The following is a 21,933-nucleotide window of genomic DNA, read 5'->3' on the forward strand; positions in this document are numbered from 1 at the left end:
GCAAGCTCAGGGGAGGGGGTGGGAAGAGGTGCAGTGGGGGCAGGGCCTGTGGCAGAGCCAGGGGTTGAGCAGTGAGCACCCCCCGGCACATTGGAAAGTTGGCACCTGTAGCTCCGGAGCCTATACAAGGAGCCGCATATTAACTTCTGACGAAACGCATGTGGCTCTGGAGCCACAGGCTGGCCACCCCTGATGTAGGCACTACCACAATATATATGTTAAACAATAATACTAACAAAGTAAGATACTATTTAATATGAGTCAGTGTGGCAAAATTGTGACCTAAGTTTGTGGGCAGCTGGTTTGAATGAAAAAAATAACCAAGTAACATGAGAAAAAGGAGAGCCCTGGAAAATTAATCTAACAGCATAAACAGATTGATGGCCAAAAATAAAGCCCAAGCAAGAACACTGTCACAGTCCAACTAAGAAAGTATGTGCATTTAGTAGCAGAAATGTTTAAAAAGCCTGCACATTTTAGAAAAGTTAAGTAAAAAAAGGCAAATATGAACAATTAAACCAATATGAAAAATAGAAGGAAAATGACATTTTTAAAAATGGACTCCCACATTTTTTACCACAGACACTGAATAAATAGATAAATTGTTAAAAGAGGTTAGTCAAAATGTAGCCTCTGAGAAAAGTTAAATATGGACAAAACCGAAGCTTTGTTTCTTAAGAAAGTTATGAGCTATTCAGTTTGTGATGTTTGGAAGACATTGCTGAGCGTGCCTACAAATATTTAAATGGATAATGTCATCTTCTTTATGCCCCAGTATGTCACCTATTTTAAAATTGTTCTCCTTCAAGTGATTGTCCTTATGCCCGTCCCAGTGATGGTATGTATACACCTCATGTGAGGAAGATCAGAGCGCATGTCCGTGGAATTTGCATATAGACAGTCACTTATCAGAGAAAGGAAAGTTAATTACTGTATACAGTAACTGGAGTTCTTTGAGATGTTTGTCCATATGCATGTTCCACAACCTGCCCTTCCAGCTTCTCTACATCAGAGTCCTCTTATATAGGATTCTGCAGTCAGAAGGAACCAAATGGCAGTGGATGTGCTTTGCCCTTATATGCTCTTGCAGAAAAGCATGAGGACTGCAGAGCGCACGTGCGCCCTATGCGTACTGCTGGCCCCCAAAACTCGGACCTACTTCATGAGGTGCATGCATAGCATCAGTGAAATGTGCATATGGACAACACATCTTGAAGAACTCCAGTTACTGTACACAGTAATTAACTTTCCTTTTAAACTAGTAAAAAATCTCTGCACCAGAAAAATTTTTTGTGCTATTTTAACAAATCCACCATTCTGTTATCAAAAACATTAAAGAGGAAAAGCTATTTGCCCCTACTTTTTAATTGATTATACAAAATTACTGTAACATGTACTTTTTGTGGACATGTTGCTCTGTAGCAACTATATCTAACAAATACTTGCATACAAAAAAATGAACTGCATGACAATTTAGTGCATAGCCATTTCTGTTGATGTCTCCAACAATGTCATAAAATCAGTATACATACAGAAAAACCAAAATAGGCAGTTAGGTTAGGGCAAGTTGTCTTGTGACAATGCAGAATCACTGCCAATTGGCAGATCCCAGGAGCTGGTCCCAGTAAGGATTTGGGCGCTGTGAAAGTAGTATGCTTACTATTTTTTTTTTAAGTCATTCTATCTCTGTCCCTTTGTTTCTTGTTCTACAGTTCCACCATTCACGGGACATCCCTGTGAAGCAGGTTTTCTAGTATGTATTAATGATAGGCAAGTTTTCACTGTTTTAATATCAGAACACACAGCTCTAAGAACTGGAAGTGGCTGGTTATCATATAATTCATATATATATGTAACTGTGTGACTGTTTATGAACTTAGCACAGAAATATATGTAACTATCTAAAGCTGCATTAGTATTTGGTTGATGTAAAAGTTAATGAACCATCAATTAATCTTAAATTATTTCTAAATAATTTCTTATCTACATTGTGCAGCATTTCCATTTTTTCTTGTGTTTATCACTATTGCTGAGCATAACCATGGAAAATTGTTCTTTGTGTGATTTATATATTGGTGGCATCATTCATCAGCCAGGATTTTGTACAGCTAAATTCACACACTTCTACCACAGCCGAATTCACCCTGTGCAGGGTTCTGTACAGGTTCTAAGAGTTGGACATGTGCCCACTCGAATCTGGGGCCACTAAGAGCCAGTTTGATCCCTATAGCTGGTTAGAACAACCCTAAGGGCTGCCCTAACTTGTGCCCAGCTGCTCAAGGACTTTATAGATTTTGTGGCAGCTCAGGAATAGCTGAGGTACGGGACTGCCCTAGTCACACCCCTCTCGTTTGTCAGATGACCAGGAATGCTCTCCCCCCACCCCCCCTCCGCCCATCAGTGGCTCTTGGAGGAAAGTGTAAGTCTGGTGTAGTTAGTTCTGTATCTGTCTAGAGGGGCTCCTGTATCAGGAACAATCCATCAGGGGCCTTGCAACTGCTTTGCAGCCCCTTTGCACCAACATGATTTCTTTAAATGTGTTTTGTAAAATGTGTGTAGATATAGATATATTTAGATGTATTACGCTATACAATTTAATCTGTTTATACACATACCTTAAGAAAGGACCGGATAAAACAGAACGGTTACAGGTAATGTTAACAAGGTAATGTTTTGGCAAGGAGTGGTAAAGTGACCTGCTACATGTCTGTCTACCTAGCCAGCTAGCACTTTTACTCTGTAAAGTTGTTTTCCTTAAGTTCTTGAATATATTTGGAATTTCTACTGTTTGTTGTGGAACAGACCACCAATGGAATTACTTTCATTCAAAGTTTATTCTGAGATTCCTAAGTGTCTGTCTGGTTCTTTCTTTGTTTCATTCTATTCCCTCTTGGTTTGAATTTCACTGTCAAATAGCATTGTGATATTTCTTAAATGGGTGTGTGATGTGACTTGTGTAACCTTTGTCTTCCTTCCTCCCTGCTTCCATCTATTATTTTTTATCTCATGTCTATAGGTAGAGTGCATTTACTGTATCATTTTAATTGGTCTGTAAAGCACCTACCACATTTTGGATACTATATAAACATAATAAGCCTTCTCCATTCTTTTTTCCTTTGAATTTTATATGCCACAATCATATATCCTATTAGTTTATTTTCTAATAAATATAAACCTAATTTTTGTGACTTCTTATACTGTATTTATAACCCTTGGGGCGCTTTGTCATCCTTAGTGCTATCTTCTGTTGCACAGTTCCTCTGCATGTATTTTATGCCAACTATTTGTTTTTAAACAATTTATTGTTAAACATTTGTTTATTGTCCTACAGTTCCAAATGTTATAATTTGATCAAGAATTTTTATCTTTTGATGTTCAGTGCCCACCAAATCTTCATAAACAAGATGGATATGCTTGTGATTCTAATCAGGTATGTAACGTGTTTAAACCTTTGCAAATCAATGAATAATGAATCCAGTGTAAATTTTCATTTCTTAACTCACTTTTCTTCCTTATTTTTTCATAAACTCTGTGTCTCAGTTTATTCATCCTAAGGGTTTGTCAAACTTTGGGCAGACAAACAGAGCACCTATTAAATTTGAACATATCATCCATCCCTCTCTCCCTGCAGTTCTTCAATGTTTTGTTCAGCCTTCTGGTGGGCCATTGTATGGACATAGGGACTGATTTAGTCTCTCACTTTCTTGGTTAAAGTTGAGGCATATTGCTTGCTTGTAGCAGTGTAAAGAAACTTGCACTGATGTTGCCTGCGCTGCCTGTGCTCTGTTTTTAACATTGAGAATTTCAGTTTAAGTGCAGTCAGTTTGGCCCTTTTCAGATCACTTTAAAAAAATTCAGCTTTCTCCTCTGATTTTTATTTCTGGCCAGCAGGCAGTTTGCAGAAAATAGAAATACAAGATTGGTGCGGCTCAGTGGGCACCCAGATGTTCAGGTGTATATTTTTATATAATTCTGCAATGATTTACTGGTGTTAGTTCCAGTTAAGTTAATAGAAATGAAGGGCCAGTTCTTTCATTAGTTTGCCTCTTATGCAGGCCTTTACACCTTGCAAAGTGGATGTATAATGCTGCCGCTAGTGTGGGTGAGTGGAAAATCTGATTTGGCAGCATTTTCAACCCACTGTGACTAGTTTAAATGACAACATGAAATGCAGTAGAGAATCAGGCCCTCAGTGTATAAATGTGCTTTCCACCCCCACCCTCATCCCACAACACAAACACAAGCACATTAAGGGGAGAGTATATCCCAATGTATAAAATATAATAAAATGAAAGAGAAGTTGTAAAGACAGCTAAAGGACAGCATTTGATTTAAAAAAATAAAGTAATATGTTCGGTTTCCCTTCACTAATTTGTTGTGTTTTTGTTTAGGGACGTTGCTATAATGGAGAATGCAAGACAAGAGACAATCAGTGCAAATACATTTGGGGAATTAGTAGGTTAACGTTGCCTACCTTAAATATATTTTATTCATGTGTATTTTTTAGTTTGTATTATTAGTATTTTCACCTACTGTACTTTCCTCCTTCAGTTAAAAGTTTCCATCGTAGAGCAGAGAAAAAATGTCTGTTGAGATAATATGGGTGAATTGTGATGTCATTTGGTATTTGGGTGCTGATATCTTTAGGAGCCGTGGGAGTCAGGTGGTTATAACTTGCTGTGCCTGTAGATATAGATAAGATGAGCAGCATATACTGCAGCTAACCCAGGCTGAAACTCACCAGAAAATATAAAACTTATTTCTACAGCCATGTTAGGTTAATATCTTTGGATAAATATATTTTTGTGTTCAGAATATTTCTTAATACACCTTAATATAAATGTGTGGTTTTAAAAACTAAATCACAGATAATTATTGATTCCCTCATCTTCAGGGGAGACATGCACTGGATAATGATTTTGAGCATAAGACAGTAGAACCAAACTACCAGTATGTTGCACTCATGCCATTGTGATGTTTATGTAGAATCATAGAATATCAGGGTTTGGAAGGGACCTCAAGAGGTCATCTAGTCTAACCCGCTGCTCAAAGCAGGGCCAATCCCCAGACAGATTTTTACCCCAGTTCCCTTAGTTGCCCCCTCAAGGATTGAACTCACAACCCTGGGTTTAGCAGGCCAATGCTTAACCCACTGAGCTAGCCCTCCCAACTTAAGTGATTGTGGGGTGGGTGTGGTCCGTGAGAGAGAGAAGAATGTTCCTACCCATTGTGGTGTTAGGAGATTTCCATCTTTTACTGTCTGTCACAAGCAACACAAGATATAGTGCATTTAATACAGAGAAAGATGGGGACAGTAGTTTTAGTGGACTCCTGGTACCTTTCCCTTAGCTCAGTGGCAGTACAGTACATTTTTTTCTCTAACTCTAAGGTTATATTTTAATTGAAATTATTTAGATTGTCTTTTCTATATAAGTGCCTATGCTGTAACTAATACATTGTATTTAGTTGTTACTTTTTCTGTCATTCTAAATAATGAAGACACTGGTTTTTTAATGAAAGAAAGCCTAAAGCACTTGTTAATGAGTAATTTCATATTAACTCCATGAGTCTGGAAGGATGTTTATTGGTCCACCCCCAAGCACAGAAAAGTCACATCACAGACCAAATTCTGAGAACATCTTTTCAGGCTCTGCCTTTGTTCTCTCTCTACTTTCCTCTGTTTCAACAATTTCCCATTATTGTTTGCTCTGCCTCCTCATGGCCAGCTTGCTGCTCCTGCCTTTTTAGGTAGGTGAGACTCTGAAAAGGTTTATTCTTAGCACAAGCATACTAATGTGTGGGAACCCAAAAAGACTAAAGAAGAGAAAAGTGGAAAATGTTTTAGATTTAATGTGGCTCTTCTATCCAATCCTACTTGATTAGGAAAGTTAGGACTTCTCTGCTTACACTGAAAAAACATGAGTTAATCTCAGTTTTATGCTGTTCTCACTTATATTGGTTTTGTATCTGTTTAACTACATTACTCCTGATTTACACTGGTGTAAGTGAGAGGAGAATCAGGCCCCTTAATTCTTTCCCTGGATACATCGAGAGGCAAATATCTGGTGCTACAGAGAGAGAATCTGATTCTACTCTCACACTAGTATAAATCAGGAATAACAGCAGGGAAAACAGTTAAATTGCACCACTGTAAAACTGATGTACATGTGAACAATGTTAGACCCCCAGAATATTCAAGTGAAGAAGATATACACCCAGGTAGATGTTGCTTAGACAGATCACCGAGAGAGAGAGTCTCCAGACTGATATTCAGTTCAGATATTGGAATCTGAGTATAAGGTGGGAAATATTTTCCCTTTTCAGCTGCCTGATAGAATTCTCTTTTCTTCTCTCTCCTTCTCCCTCTCATTGTGTAAACAAAATCTACTCCATAAATTAAAACACAGGATGAAATTTCAAAGTCCTGTGTTTATATTTTCTTGTGGCAGTTCTGTACATATTTTACACTAATTTTATGAAGAGAATACTTGCTGCTGTCAATGTAAAGTACATTCTCTTTTCCCTTTTTCATCAACAGAGGCTACAGGGTCTGACAAATTCTGTTATGAGAAGCTTAATACAGAAGGCACAAAAAAAGGAAACTGTGGAAAGGATGGAGACCAATGGATTCAGTGCAGTAAACAGTAAGTTTAGCTTTGTAGAAACTGTCTAAATATTTTGGGTGAATTTGGCCTAATATTTTTCAGATTTTTTAATGAACTTATTCAGCAGTTTGTTTTGCATGGTTTTGAATCCTCCATTTTTTCCTACAAATTTTCAGAACTCCAAAATATTTCACATATTGGTTTGCAGAATTCCCAGGTGGCTCAAAAATTCACATTTTTGGAATTTCTCACATCTAGATTTTCGTGCAGATGTACTGGCAATTTGGACTTGTGGAGAGAAGTTAAAGGATATAGCAGCACAGTGTCACACATTTGTAATGTACACGCACACAAGGTCAGGCAGGGATGTAAGTGGCCAAAGATATGAATACTGGTTCCACCTCCAGACGTGGTCCAGGAATCTCTGCTAGATCCTGTGATCTCAGGGTAATTCCATCCCATAGCTGGGGGTGGGGAGGAAGACGGGAAATGGCAGGGATAGCTTGGTAGTAGTCTGCTCTCACTGAGTGAGACCATGATCTTCCATCATGTTGGACCTCCCCGTATACAATATGACCAAATATTTGGAAGACACTAGTAGGCCATGGAGAACAGTGAGCTCTGACTGATCTGTGGAAGACAAAGGCTCATCCTACCAATGTGCATCCAGAGATGTCCCGTAGCTGGTGTCATTACCTGAAAAAGCACAATGTGATGTAGTCTAGGATAACAAAACTATGCATAGTTTCTCCACCTGTATGCCCCTTTTAATATTATATTCAAGTATTTTTGTGGAAATAGATTTTTGTTCAGATAAATTGGTAGAATTTTGTTTGTTTTTACAATTAACACCATCTGATTCCGACTAGCTTCCGCCATCATTATTCCCATCAAGTAGTACCTTACTTAGAGTAGTACTACCAAAGTCTGTGGTACTACTCACTGAGTAAGTTATTACTTTATGTGACCAGCAGTGGCGGAAGCTGGTCTTAAGTTATTTATTGCAGTAATATTGTTGGTTTCATGCCTTCATTGCTTTTGACACAACAGTTTGTATCTTATAAATATTGTTAGTATGACTCTATTTGGTAACTTTGTCTTTGTTTTTCTTTTGCAGTGATGTGTTCTGTGGCTTTTTGCTCTGCACTAATCTTACTCGAGTTCCGCGAATTGGTCATCTTCAGGGAGAAATTACCCCAACCTCTTTTTACCACCAGGGGCGTGTAGTGGACTGCAGGTAAAAGACTATACATCATACACAAATGGTTTTTCTATCCGTAACCAAATTGGATGGATTAAAAGCTGGCTAACTGATAAGTCTGAAAATGTAATTATTAACAGGGCATCATCAAAGGGGCATGTTTCTAGTGGGTTCCACAGGGTTTGGTTCTTGGCCATATGCTATTTAACAATTTTTATTAATGATCTGGAAGCAAAAATAAAGCCATCACTGATAAAGTTTGCAGATGAAAAAAATTGGGAGAAGGGTAAATAAAGAAGAGGACAGGTTACTGATACAGAGTGAGCTGGATCATTTGGTAAGCTGGGCACAAGCAGTATGAGTTTTAATTTGGCTATATGTACACATTGAGGGACAAAGAACGTAGGCCATACTTACACATGGTGGACTATCCTGAGGATCAATGATTCTGAAAAAGATTTGGGGGTTGTGGGGGATAATCAGCTGAACACAACCTCCCAGTGTGATGCTGTGGCCAAAAGAGCTAATGCAATCCTCGGATGCATAAATAGGGGAATCTCAAGTAGAAGTGGAGAGATGATTTTACCTCTCTGTTTGGTGCTGATGGAATACTGTGTCCTGGTCTGATGTCTACAATTCAAGAAGGGTGTTGATAAATTGGAGAAGAGTCAAAGAGAAGACACAAAAATGATTAAAAGTTTGGAAAACATGTCTTTATAGTGATAGATTGAGGTCCTTGAGACTATTTCCCTTAACAAAGAGAAAGTTAAGGTATGATCTAATCAGTCTTCAGGTACTTACAGGGGGAACAAATATTTAATAATAGGCTCTTCAATCTAGTATAGAAAGGTACAGCATGATCCAGTGGCTGGAAACTGAAGCTAGACAAATTCAGACTGGAAATAAGGTGTAAATTTTTTACAGTGAGGGTAATTAATCACTGGACCAATTTACCAAGGATCATGGAGGGTTCTCTGTCACAGACAATTTTAAAATCCAGATTGGATGTTTTTTCTAAATGATATGCTCTAGGAATTACTTTGGGGAAGTTTTATGGCTGAGGGCTGGTCTGCACTGAAAAGTTACATGAACATAGCTACATCTCTCAGGGGTATAAAGAATCCACAGCCTTGAGAGACGTAGGTAAATTGACTGTAACCTCCAGCGCAGACAGCGCTAGGTCAACAGAAAAATTATATAGCAACAGGAGAGCTGGTACATACAGCAACAGGAGAAACTCTCCCATTGCTGTAGTCTCCACAATGAAGTGTTACCGCAGCGCTGCAGCTGTGCTGCTGCAGTGTCTTAAGTGTAGATATAGCCTGTGCTATCCAGGAAGTCACACTAGATAATCACAATGGTCCCTTCTGAACTTGGAATTTAGGAAGCTATGGAAAAGATAAAGATAAAAAATGTCAACAGCTACATTTAAAGTTGTTAAAGGTAAAAATCACTATTTTAAATGGTATTTCTCCTTTTATTAAAAATCACTGATATTCTCCGTTTAAGGGTTGAAAAGCATGTGGATTCACAGGTTACCTTCTTGAGACTGGTATAAAACCTTATTGTTCAGCATCATATTGCTCTTCCATGAAGTTTAAGAATTATAATCCAGAAGAGCGAAAGATCCATATATAAGACTTCCTGGTTTTGAGCAGTACTGTCTCAGCAAGAGGAATTATTTGTTTTATATGAATGATTGTGGTAGGAGGAGATCTTTAGTTATCATTTAATTGGTCAGAGGACAGGCACATGTTTTTATTGTCTTGCATGCAGATTACTGGATGGGTGCTTTTAAAAAATTAAATAAAATTTGATTATTAAGAATAGTAAAAGTAACAAAGAATACTCTCTTGTATATATACAACCATTCTCCACCATATTTCCTACCTGTTCCCATTTGAGATCAAAGTTTAAGAATGAAACATTTCTCATAAAATATGCATAAATATATATACATGAACTAGTAATATTTTCTAGAAATATCATTTTATGCTATGAAAAAAAGAAAGATGTTCTGTCAGTTATAGAATGTAAACTAAGAGCAAATTAAAATTGCGTGTCAATACCTAGAATTCTTCTCCAAGTTATAGCTATTTCATTTCAGTGCTACTGTGAGAATTGTGTGATTAATAGAAAAATTTTGGTGTGAATTTGTGCATACCATATTCTTTCCTATAGTGTGCTGTGGAGTGATGAAGTTATAGCGCTTTTAACATCCATACCTTTATTGTGTTTTAATATCTTAAAAAGGCTCTAGCCATAATATTAATAGTATTTTAAAACTTTTTCTCCTAGTGGTGCTCATGTACTTTTAGATGACGATACAGATTTAGGATATGTGGAAGATGGAGCTCCATGTGGCCCTCACATGATGTGTGTAGACAGGAAGTGCCTACCAATTCAGTCCTTGAACATAAGCAGCTGCCCTATTGGTTCTGATGGAAAAGTCTGTTCAGATCATGGGGTAAGTCCATAGCCATGGGATAGCAGATAAGCTCTGTTCATACTTCCAAAATAAACAGGGCCTAATGTACAGTGTTGTGTACTGTACCTAAAATCTTCAGTGAGACCTCCTGATTTCCTGAATACACAAGTGTTGGGTTTTGTGACATACTTTAATTCTATGACAGCGTGAGAGGCATAGATAACATGAGAAAACAAGGTTTTTAAATTGTGTAACACAATTCACTGTAGTTTTTCATGTTAATATTTAGAGAGGGATTTTCAAAAGCATTTATAGCTGGCCTGTGCTCCCACTGAAGTCAATAGTAAACTCCAGTACTATAAAAACATCCCTAATGTTTCATCACACATTTCAAACCTCTGAATAATTTCAGTTTGCCACAGAATCCAGTATTAATGCTGCAGAAAGCTAGTGTTCTGGGCTGCTTGAAGAGACTGTGAAAGCCCTACTGTACCATCTGGATGCGAGGTCTTTAGGATAGTGGTAGCAGAAATAAGTGGGACAAGGGCATAGGACCTGAATAGGATTGGAGCAGATCGGAAAACACCAGCAAGAGGGAATAGAAATAGACATTCGGTGGTGCTCCAAAAAGGCTCCTGGAGAAAAGTAGACCACACTGAGCAAGTTCATCTTTCAAGGATGGATCATGTTTCACTTTGAATGTATGGGAAAACAAATGAGCAGTATTCAGGATTGTGTCATGATCTGAAGCCTGGTTAACTCCTTTTGGTAAGGTGTCTATACCTCCTTGAAATTGGATTAAGATCCATTGGTGCAAATAACTTTGCTTGTCTATGTTCAGGGATTGCACCTGTGCAGCAACACTGATAGCTTGCCACCGCAGGCAGTAGCCAAGGAAAATCTCCCATGTAGAGAAGACCTGAAAATGACACCTTCTTACTTGTGCTTCTTGTGTGCATTCACTCATACTTGCTAATTCTGTGATTCAAATATTAAACTACTGGTCCTCACCTCCTTTAGCAGCACTAATTTCTTTATTCTCCACAGAGTCTTTTTATATGCAGTATACTTCCTCTGAACATAAACCTATATTCCTCTGTTCCAGTTTATTAACCTTAATTTGATAGAATTTAATAGGATACCTCTTATCACCTCAGACAAATAATCCCAATATTGTGTCATATGTGAGTCTTCCAGTTCCATTTATTGTCTCTATTGCATTGTGCTGGACAGGAAGCTCCAAAGGTAGCAACCAATGCTCGATACATTAACAACTCATTTTCCTAGGGCTGTTGATATGTACTCTTAATACAGAACATCAGGCTATTTCATCCTCTTAGCCTTCCTCGCAGCTACATTGTACTCTGGACTGAAAATATGAATGTTGGCCCTCTGCATATGCAGATTGTCTTATTCTGCCTAATTAAAGAAGTCATTACTGTTTAAACCAGGGATCCTAAGCTTCTTTCTTGGACGTCCATCTGTGCTGCTGCAGTAGGCACTGCAGCCCATTAACACTTCTTGAGGGAAATTATTAATTTTAATTACATACACTAGAACTGTAAATACAGTGCATGTTTTCTTTTCATTTTAATGTAAACAGTTGTAATGATAGAAATTCCTAGCAATATGCACTCAAAGAAATGCTTCAAGATCTTTGAAACCAAACGCTTTTAAGAAAATGACACTTTTTAAAAAAATGTTGAGCTAAATTTGGTGTTCAAACAAGGAAAACACAGTGTATAAATGTACAGTGTATAAAACTGAATAAGCAACACAGCAATGTTAACAAAATTAACGTGTTATTTGTTGATTTTAGAACAAAATAGTTGTCCAACTTTAAACACTGTGTTTTCAATTTTTTTACTATAGCATCTGGATTTCTGTGCTGTGTAAGTAAAGATCCAGCCCTACTCTCAACTAATTAGAAAAGAATCAAATATTGTAATTAAAAATATAAAATAACAGTTTATAATATAACACACTGAGGCAATGGGTACTCATCCAATCCAGTAAAGGAGAATCCAAACTTCAAGAACGTGTCATCATATCTTCTTAACACTTTCTTTCTTTCTTTATTTTTTTTTGGCTGGCTCATTTTGTGTAGATGTATATGGTCTGGGACTCTCATTATCTTCTCCGCCAGTGCACCTTCTCGTTTTCGAAAAATAAAATCGATCCATGTCAGATTAAAATACTGCTTGCCATTTTTTACAGTTGTAAGTGACAGACTGTACATTGCTAGGTTACCTTGCAGCAAAACATACCATTGTATGCGTGCGAGAATTAAACTTGCATACAGTACTGCAGCTTATTGTTTTAAATATTTTTTCTATGCTCTGTCCAACATATACAGCTCAAAACATTACATTTATATAGCTTTTACTTAGATTACACGAGTCACTTGGAGTTAAAGATATATTAAGACTGAGCTTGACTGGAGAATGCAGTCATGCTGATAGACCACCCAACAATGTGTCAAGGTGGGCTGAGGCCACATTTTGGAAACCCTGGTTTAAACTATACTTAGTTTTGACACTATTTCCACCCTGGCACATCAGTTTACACTGAGGGATGTTATGCTTCATAGTCCACCTCTGAGTCTATTTGACTAAGTTATCAAGTGTCTTAACTACTGATCAAACACTTTGTTTTTCTGGCTACTTGTGCTCCCCACCACCACCCTTTTTTTTTAACGGCGAGCAGGGCCAACAAGGGATAAGATAGACTGCTATAATTTCTACAGATATGTGCCGTAGAGGACTAGACTCTATATTAGGAAGTTGTTTTCTTATTATGGGGAAGATTCATATGGGAAGAGAATCCGAAAAGGGAGACAGACTGAAAGGAGGGTGAATTGGGTTCAGAAGGAAGGAGAAGGAGAGAAAGGCACGGAGACCGCGGGCAATATAGGAGTTAAGAAAGGGACCCAGACATTCTCTTGACGACTTTGAATTTTTTTCCACATTCCTATTGTGCTTTTGCTAATTCGAATTTTCAGTTCAACAAACCTTTCTTACAAGTAGAGATTAAAGTTATCTTTATCCTTCTTGATAAGCTTCTTTAGTTAACATTAGAGGATGCAGAATGAGATAAAGGTATAAACAAAAATTACATGGCTTATTTACTTTTGATTGTCAGCATTGTACCGTCTGTCAACTTGGTTAAGCATTATCTATAGACTATGTAGTCTATAGTTTTTATACATTATGTACCAGTTGATTAGGTACCTCTATTGATGACTAACTGCCCTTCTAATCATGATCAAAATTTCATTCTTTCTATCTTTATCTGCTTTTCCACCACACCTTCCTGCAGTCACTTTCCTCAGCAACTTACTCCATCTCTAATTTCTTTTTACCATCGTCCATTTACAGCCATCATCCACTATTGATTAGTATTTTAAATATTATGGGTTTGGTAGGAGTTCATATTTATTACAAGTGTAATGTAATTTTTAGTGGGTTTAAGCACACATTTTCACAGAGGTATCCTTCTAAGTGCAGTCTGAAAATGAAGCCCTCGCCTATTCTGCTGGAGGATAGACTGACACTGCCAGCCTGGAAGAATGAAGAAGAAGCTGTTAGTTGAAACTCAGAATTCCCCCTCTCTCTTACATTGGAACAAGCTGCCTAAGGAAATATGAGGCCCAAAGTTTGCAAGTGGTTCTGATTACAATGATCACTTTGAAAATGGATACATATAACAAGTACCTTAATTTGTGTCCCCCTTTCACAGCTTCATGAAAAGAGCAGATTAATAAGGGCTAGACTGTGACTTCACCAAATGCCTAATCCACCCAGACCCAAGATCTCTGTTGCCCATGAATAAAAACAAGGGTTCTTAGAGCTCCCGATACCCCTGCACTGATGAGAGTCCATGGGACAGTTGAGCTGTAATGGAGTCTTCTACTCTTGCCATGCTATCTTCTGAGTGTATCTACCTGGGGAATTAAATAAAACTACAAACTTGATATACTTGTGTCTTGGGGTTTACAGCTCACCACTGTGGCACCTCCTTGTGGCCGTATCTCGGGATTACCTCTTGGCCAGTCTGATGCCTCTTCCTTTGGTTGCTCACCTGTGTCCCTCCATCTTTCCTTTTGACTTGATTGCTCCCTCTTTGTAACTCAGGGTGCTCCCTCTTCATGGCTTGTCCTTCTGGCCAAGTCACTATAGTTTTTCCCTTGAATTCTCTCAGGCAGTCCTTCAGTTCACTGCCCAGACTGTGTCACTTCCCTACTGGCTGAGAGGGGAACCCAGGCCTGCCCAGTACTCCAGGTTCCAAGGACCTTCGAATCAGCAGTGAAGGTCTGAACCATCCCAAACCTTGTAGCCATTTTCCCTGAACCTTTTCCTACTTCACTTCTTTCAGGCTTCGTTCTCCTACACCTCTCTGGGTATGCCCTTTTCTCAGGGCCTGGATCCCCAGGGCTTCTACTCTCCTGGGTTTTTCCCCTTCTCCTTTTTAAGCCCAGAGACCAACTGGAGGCTTGCACATGGCAGCCCCCTTCTGCCCTCAATGCTTGGCCTTATACCAGCCCCACCTGCTGCTGCTCCTCAGCTCTGCTTGCTCATCAAACCTAACTCTCCCTATGTGTGACCTATCAGTTACTGAACTCCTTCTGAGCCACATTAATGTTTTCCGGGCTAGTGTGGGGTGAACATTCCATCCTAACCTGTTATGTACTAGATAAGGTTATTGATTTCTTGAACTTTCTAAACAATCATTCTTGTTATGGTATGTGTTTTGGTAAATGTTATCCTGTGTATCTTATAACTTAGTTCTACCATATGCTGAATAACCTTAATCAAAAGTGTTTCAAAAACAGTTATTTTCATTTTCTTTTCTAGGTGTGTAGTAATGAAGCCACTTGCATTTGTAATTTCTCCTGGGCAGGGACAGACTGCAGTATTGATGACCCTATCAGGGATACTTCCAACAAGAAGGTTGAAGGACCTAAGGGTTTGTGTGATTTCAGTTGCAATATTTAGTACACGTTTAGATTAGTCTTCTCTATTAGCACCAGTAGAATTAACATGTGGGAAAGGAAGGTATAACCCTATCATTCAGAATCAAACCCTTGAGCATATTAAAACTATGCCTCTATGAGAAGATATATGAATGTTAGTTTGAAAACTGTTTGTGAATATACTTTTGACTTTTATAATTCCAGATCCCATTTCTAGAAAAATATGAACCCAGACATTTCGGTTCATCCCAATTTTCCCCCTTTATTCTGTCCTTGAATAGCCGTCTTCATAATTAAAACCTACATTTACTAGATTTCTACATTTATGGCCATATGGTGAGTTTATTATTTATCCTTTAGTAGAGATTTTCCAGTTGCTGATGTTCCTTGACTGTTCCAAGCTGTTCCTGAAAGCTAGGACATAATGAAGGGGGAAATGAAGCCTCCCTTGTACAAAAATTTCTTTTACAGTTATCTTGACTGTAAAGGGGGCTTCATCTCATTTTGGATCTGGAAGAGTGCTTAGAAAGCTTGGCCTCCTAAGCATCAGATTTCAGTGGGAAAGAAAATAAACAAAATATGATAGGAACTGTTATTTTCTCATACTATTATTACTGTCTTCTACTTTTGCATGTTTACTAGATGCCTCATTGACTGTATAAGAAGTAGAAAAACCTAGAGGAACTATTAGGGAAATACTCTTCAGAAATACTTTTCACATGGAAAGGTATGCACTTGAAATTGTGGCTCCCCACCTCCTCCAAAACCCAAATCACTACACTGGCAAGAAAGACAGCAAAATTGTACAGTCCACTCAATATCTTAACTGTCTGTGGAAAACCAAAAGAAACAGGTATTCTCCTTCTTAGGGAACCTTTTGAGGTGCATCCTTCCCCACCACCAACCACCATAGGGCTGTACAGTTTCTACCTCACCGAGCATAGCTCCCTGCCCTCTCTGCTCCCCTAGAGCCTTCCTGACTCTGTGAAGAGCCATCTGCAAGGACTTAGTAAGGGGAGTCTTCCTTTCTGTGCAGAAGGGTGAGATGCAGCTCCTGTTGTAGCATTTAAGAGTACTGTAATACTTGTCTTGCAGATGCATTAGATAAGAAATAATAAAAAGAAGCCATTGTTTAATTTATAAACAAGTCTAATAAAGACAAGTAGAGAAGTTCATCTGGTCACCTAGATCAAATTCCTATACTACAAACTTTATTTTTTACTTTCAAAATGGAAAAGCCATTCTAGAAATTAACATGCCAACTTTGAGACATTCTGGGAAAATATCTTAGTGGATAGATACCACCAATGATATTGATGAATAAGATTGTATCAGCAGATACGGACAAATGGATTACTATAATACAATATGATGGCTATATTGAAAAAATAAACTTGATATCTTTTGTTTTCTTTTTAGTTTATTTTGATACAAGAATGGGTCATAAGGAGAATTGACACTTTTTTTTTAAATTTGTGGCAATATTAGTTTATTGGAAGTTGAATCCCCAAGAGACTTATGACAGGGAATTGGACTTTGACTACTTTCTCCAGTTTATTTTGGTCTGTTAATAGAGAAATCCAATTGGGAAAAAGTGTCAGGAAGTATAAAGACATAGTTTTCTGCAATAATATAAAACTCTAAAGTACTTGAGCACTTCCTATTAAGATTTTCTTTTTATTACTAACATTACATAACTCACATGTCAGCATACAAACAACAGACATGAAGTAAAATGCTTTCTATATTTCTTTAGCACAAAATGTGAGTTCCATAACATTGCAGAAGCAGGAAACTCAATTTTCTCAAGATTCAGATAACACGGATTCAATTGTGAGAACATCACAGCTAGATTAACTCCAGTGTCACAAAATGTCATCTGGTATGACCACAGGTTTAAAAAACATGCCAGGATTATTGTACTCTGACTCACAAAATCAATGCAGGGAAAAATACATGAAATAAGAGCCTTTACAAATCTGATGATAGACACCTCAGTGGAATTCATCTCAAATCTTCATTTTTACTTTTTTGGTTGCAAATACTACACTTCAATATATCACTGTTCTAAGAGGTTAACTTCTCTTAGAGTGGGATGTAGTGATCTCTCTTGCCCATTTCTCTTGTCCTTCAAATGTAACTTACGGTACTCCCAGAAGGCATAGAAATCTGGAAAAACAGCTCCAAAGTATTATATTAATTTTTCTACGATGTAAGAAGGCATGGGTTCACTTAATTTGGAATTTATCCAAGGAATTAGAGGTATTGGTTCCTCCAAATTCTGACATCTGACAGTTCAGATATCTGGAGGCTGGGTGAGAGAGAGATTTCTAACCTTAATTCTGATGCTTGTTCAAGAATTAAAAAAAAAAAGTTAAGTCTAAAAATCTTCTACAGCTTCAATATCTTAAAATGTTAACAGCACCTTTCCACCTACTCCCTGGCTTACACCATTCATGAACAAAGAGATGGACCGCTTTCTTAGTGCTTGTCTACACGAACAATTAGACCATGGCAAGCTGGGGTTATGAATCTGCCCCACACTACCCTGCCATGGTCTAACTGCCCGTGTGCACACATCCTGCTGAGATACATTAACAGTTTGTTAATGAACTTTGAGCAGTCTAGAGCAGCATAGAGTCACACTCCAGCTTACCATGGTCTAATTCTTCAGGTAGACAAGCTCTTAGGAGTATATTCTTACGATGATGAAGGTACTTATATGCATAATGTCCTTCCCATTAAAATGAGACTATTCCTTTGGAATAGATACCCTCTTAGTTAAGGGGAAAACAAAACGTAGATTAATTTGAATTCTCATACTGGTTTATATTGACAAGGACTGAGCTGAAGGAAGAGTTGCAGTAACAACAGTCAGTCATTCTCTTTGAAGAATTTAACAACATTGGAGAATGTTAATTTTTTCTGACTTCTGTTTTCTACCATGTTCTCTAGTGCTGAAACATGCCCTTAAGTAGCATACGAGCAGATAATTCCTTGGGGGAAGGTTACCAACACTTTCTTCTGAGATGTGAAAATTCATATAATTAACAGTTTTTCACACCATAAATCCCTACATTTTTCTTATTATGATTGGTATTATGTATAGCTAACATATTGCTTGCTTTTTCTTTATTCTGTTATGATAACTGATGATTGATTGCTGCTCCTGTTGCACTTCTGTTTTTCTTTTCAGACCTTTACATCATCTATCAGTTGCTTTTTCCTCTTTACTATATTTAAGGATTTTAAAAAATCAGTGGTCATTTATTATTTTGGAATTAATTCATATTGATGTTATGAGCTAGTCTAAACTCAGAAACCTACTGTATCCTGCAGTGGCAGACCAAGAATATAGTATTGCAGGACAGTAGCAGTTTTTGGAAGTGAAGGAAACTTGAAGCTACTTACAGTATTGGATCCTATTCTTGAAGTCAGTGGGATTCTTGCACACAGGTGTTTTCCTGTGCAGATTCATTTGCCGGATTGGACTTTGGCTTGATTTAACTGTATTATACTTGAACCAGAACTTTAAGTATATGAAATAGACTGAAGTTTAAGACTGTCTAAAACATTCTTTGAAGTAAGACTGTATTACTTGTAAAATCTCTGATCATTAAAGCTAGAATAATAGGTAATCATTAGATTCACAAGTATCAGAGGGGTAGCCATGTTAGTCTGGATCTGTAAAAGCAGCAAAGAATCCTGTGGCACCTTATAGACTAACAGACGTTTTGCAGCATGAGCTTTCGTGGGTGAATACCCACTTCGTCGGATGCAAGTCATGCCTGTGTGAGTTCAGTGAGTCAGCTACAGTCTACTACTATTGAATTTAATGTTTTAGAATATGGGAAGTATACAGGCAATTTTTCTTATCTCAGAGGAGAGTTCTTCTCTGTGTCTGAAAAATAAATCTCTGTGTAGTAAGAGAGCATCAGCAAGTAGAAAATACTGAAATCCCAAATCATTGCCTAAAAAGCACTTTTTATTATAAATGATTCCTCTTATAACTGCTGTTACATGTGTCTAAAATATATAATTTTAAATCCATCCCCCTTCCCCCCCCCCAAATAAAATCAGTCCAGCTTAGGAAAGCTTTACTGTTTAAGTAATACAGATATTCTCATCCATTAGTAATATATCTGTTTGGAAAAAAAATACGCCTGAACAAAAAATTTCAAAACAAAACAGTTTTTATTTGGATTTGACTTACAATTTCATTTTCAATTCAGTTTAAAAGTTGATTTTTGTTTTTCCCTCGTCTCCTCCTTTTTTCCCCATTGACTACAATAGAATGAATTACATGTAGGGGCTTTGTTTGTCTGTTTTTCCCCTCTACTTTGTTTTCCTTTTCCACTCTATAAATTTATAAAATTCTCCAACTTCTAAAAAGTAAGAGTGGCAAAAGGAAAAATGGAACACTGTAACTTTTGAAGAAATTTTGAAAAGTTGGAGTTAATTTTATTTTCCTTTTGCTACTTTGTAACTTTTCAGAACATCTCCAATTTTGGAAAAGTTAGAGTGAATAAAAGGAAAAAAGCGGTGATGGTAGGGGAACCAACAAAAACTTTGCACAAGATACTAGCCTGAAACCCAAGACACCCGGGTTCAGTTCTCTTCTCTGCCACAGATTTCCTGTATGGTGTTGGTCAGATTACTTAATCTCTCTGTGCCTCCATTTCCTTTCTGTAAAATGGAGATAACTCTTCCCTGCCTCACAGATAAATATGTTAAAGATTGTAAGGCAATCATATACTGTGGTAGTGGGAAAGTCATAGATAGTTTAGGGGACCTTAAAGAAAGAGAGACAAACCCCCATTATATTGGAATGACCAAGGCCTCCTGCAGTAAAACCCACAGGAGAGAGACAGAGGGCCCAGGAAACTCCTCAAAATTCATCTTGAATGCTTCCATCAAGAAAAGGGGCTTGTGGATGGGCTGCATAAGAGTCAGAAGATATGGCCTCCAAGCACCTTAGATCCTGGGGAGCCATAGGGAAAGGAGAATGAAACGTTATTCTGTGCCAGCCTATGTGGTGATGGCTAGTTCTTTGCCGTGTAAATATTCCTCTCTGAGAAGAGTACAGGTACAGAATGGGAGCTAATGTTTGGAGCAGCATTAATCCCTGCCCAAATATCTGCCAGGCTCAGAGAAGAGCACACCGTGGAGTGCATTGTTCCCTCCATCCCCACTTCTAGGACTCCAATACTATTAATTTGGAGTGCAGGGCTTACACAAAATTGGAAAATCCTCAGGGAGAGAAGCCAGCACCAAGCCAAGAAGCTCTAGGTATGACAATATCATATACTTTTGAGTTCTGTCATCTCTGCTGTGAGAAATACCAACACCAAATAAATAAACCCCCCTCCACTGCCCCTACTTTCTCATTTACCCAAAGGAATCAAGGTTAAAAATTTTATACTAGATGCATTATATCTCAGTTGTGTAAGTTTGCTTTAGACTGAAATTAGGCAAGTATATTCTTGGACTTGGAGCCAATCTTGTTAAAATTTTTTCCAGAATAGTTACATATTGACTTTTTAAAAGAGCAGAGGTTTGCTTGCTTTAGAAGAATTTTCTCTGCTTGAGTAAATTAAAAAATAGCTTGTTCTTTAGAAGAACTGATTTTGATAAACAATCCAGAATCAAGAGGACTACTTGTAGAGTAAGGTCTTGCTCAGTATGAGTATGGATGTAAGAATCAGGCTTACGTGTTTTTCTGCAGGAAAAAAAAATCTGCCAAGATATCCTAATTCCTTTGAAGTAGTTAGGTTTTTACTTTGCATTCCAATACACATTTTGGAGAGGAGAAAAAGAAAAGAAAAAAAAGTGTAATTCAGTGTTATTTTGATCAGTTGGGTAAAACTATACCCATTCAAGAATTCTTTTGAATACCCTCAGACGTGTTATTTCTCTCTCCAACCTTTTTTTCAGGGTGCAGGGTGTGAGTGTGATGGGGGAGAGAGAGCATGAAATTCAAACCTAACAGTGCTAAGAATTAAACCTTTAGACCAGGGGTTGGCAAAATATGGCCTGTGGGCCAGATCCGGCCCATCTAACATTTCTGTCCAGCCCGCCATGACTAACATTTCTGTCCGGCCTCCTCTGCCCCCTTGCGATCTCTGAGTCCAGGCCGCTAAAAGTCCCGTGGCGCAGCAGGGTGCTCCGTCAGGCTGCCTGCCTACTGTGTCCCCACACTGCTCCCGGAAGCAGATGGCTGCTGCTGGCATGTCTCTGCGTACTCCTGGCGGGGTGGGGGGAAAGGTGGCCCTGCCCCTGTCCCCAGCACCATCCTCACAGCTCCCATTGGTCGGAAACTGGCCAATGGGAACTGCAGGAGCGGTGCTTGTGGCTGCAGGCAGCACATGGAGACCTGCTGCCGCACTCTCACCTAGGGGCGTGCAGAGATGTGTGTGATGTGCAGGAGTGGCATGGGGCTATGGCAGGCAGGCAGGCAGCCTCCTGAGCCCTGCTGTGCCGCCGGCTGGGAGCCACCTGTGGTAAGCGCCTCCCAGCCAGAGCATACACCTCGCACCCTCTCCCACACCCCAGTCCCCTGCCCCAGCCCGGAGCCCCCTCCTGCACCCAAACTCCCTCTCAGACCCCTCACCACCTCCTGCACCCCAGTCCCCTGCCCCAGCCCGGAGCCCCCTCCTGCACCCAAACTCCCTCTCAGACCCCTCACCACCTCCATTAATATAGCAGAAATGTGTGGCCTGTGACAACT

General features: G+C 38.6%; 1 protein-coding gene across 3 annotated transcripts in view; it reads left to right on the forward strand.

The window, feature by feature from the left end:
• Nucleotides 1–21,933, forward strand: part of LOC123378379 (disintegrin and metalloproteinase domain-containing protein 23-like) — a 242,767-nt gene that overhangs the window by 155,815 nt on the left and 65,019 nt on the right. For all 3 annotated transcript variants that reach the window (XM_045032070.1, XM_045032074.1, XM_045032071.1), the window contains exons 19-24: nt 3,380–3,430; nt 4,392–4,455; nt 6,539–6,644; nt 7,723–7,842; nt 10,105–10,273; nt 15,088–15,199. In XM_045032070.1, coding sequence (XP_044888005.1) covers nt 3,380–3,430; nt 4,392–4,455; nt 6,539–6,644; nt 7,723–7,842; nt 10,105–10,273; nt 15,088–15,199 — 622 coding nt within the window. The remainder of the gene's footprint in view (nt 1–3,379; nt 3,431–4,391; nt 4,456–6,538; nt 6,645–7,722; nt 7,843–10,104; nt 10,274–15,087; nt 15,200–21,933) is intronic.

This window comes from Mauremys mutica, chromosome 10, assembly GCF_020497125.1.
Source record: "Mauremys mutica isolate MM-2020 ecotype Southern chromosome 10, ASM2049712v1, whole genome shotgun sequence".
Classification (NCBI taxonomy): domain Eukaryota; kingdom Metazoa; phylum Chordata; order Testudines; family Geoemydidae; genus Mauremys; species Mauremys mutica.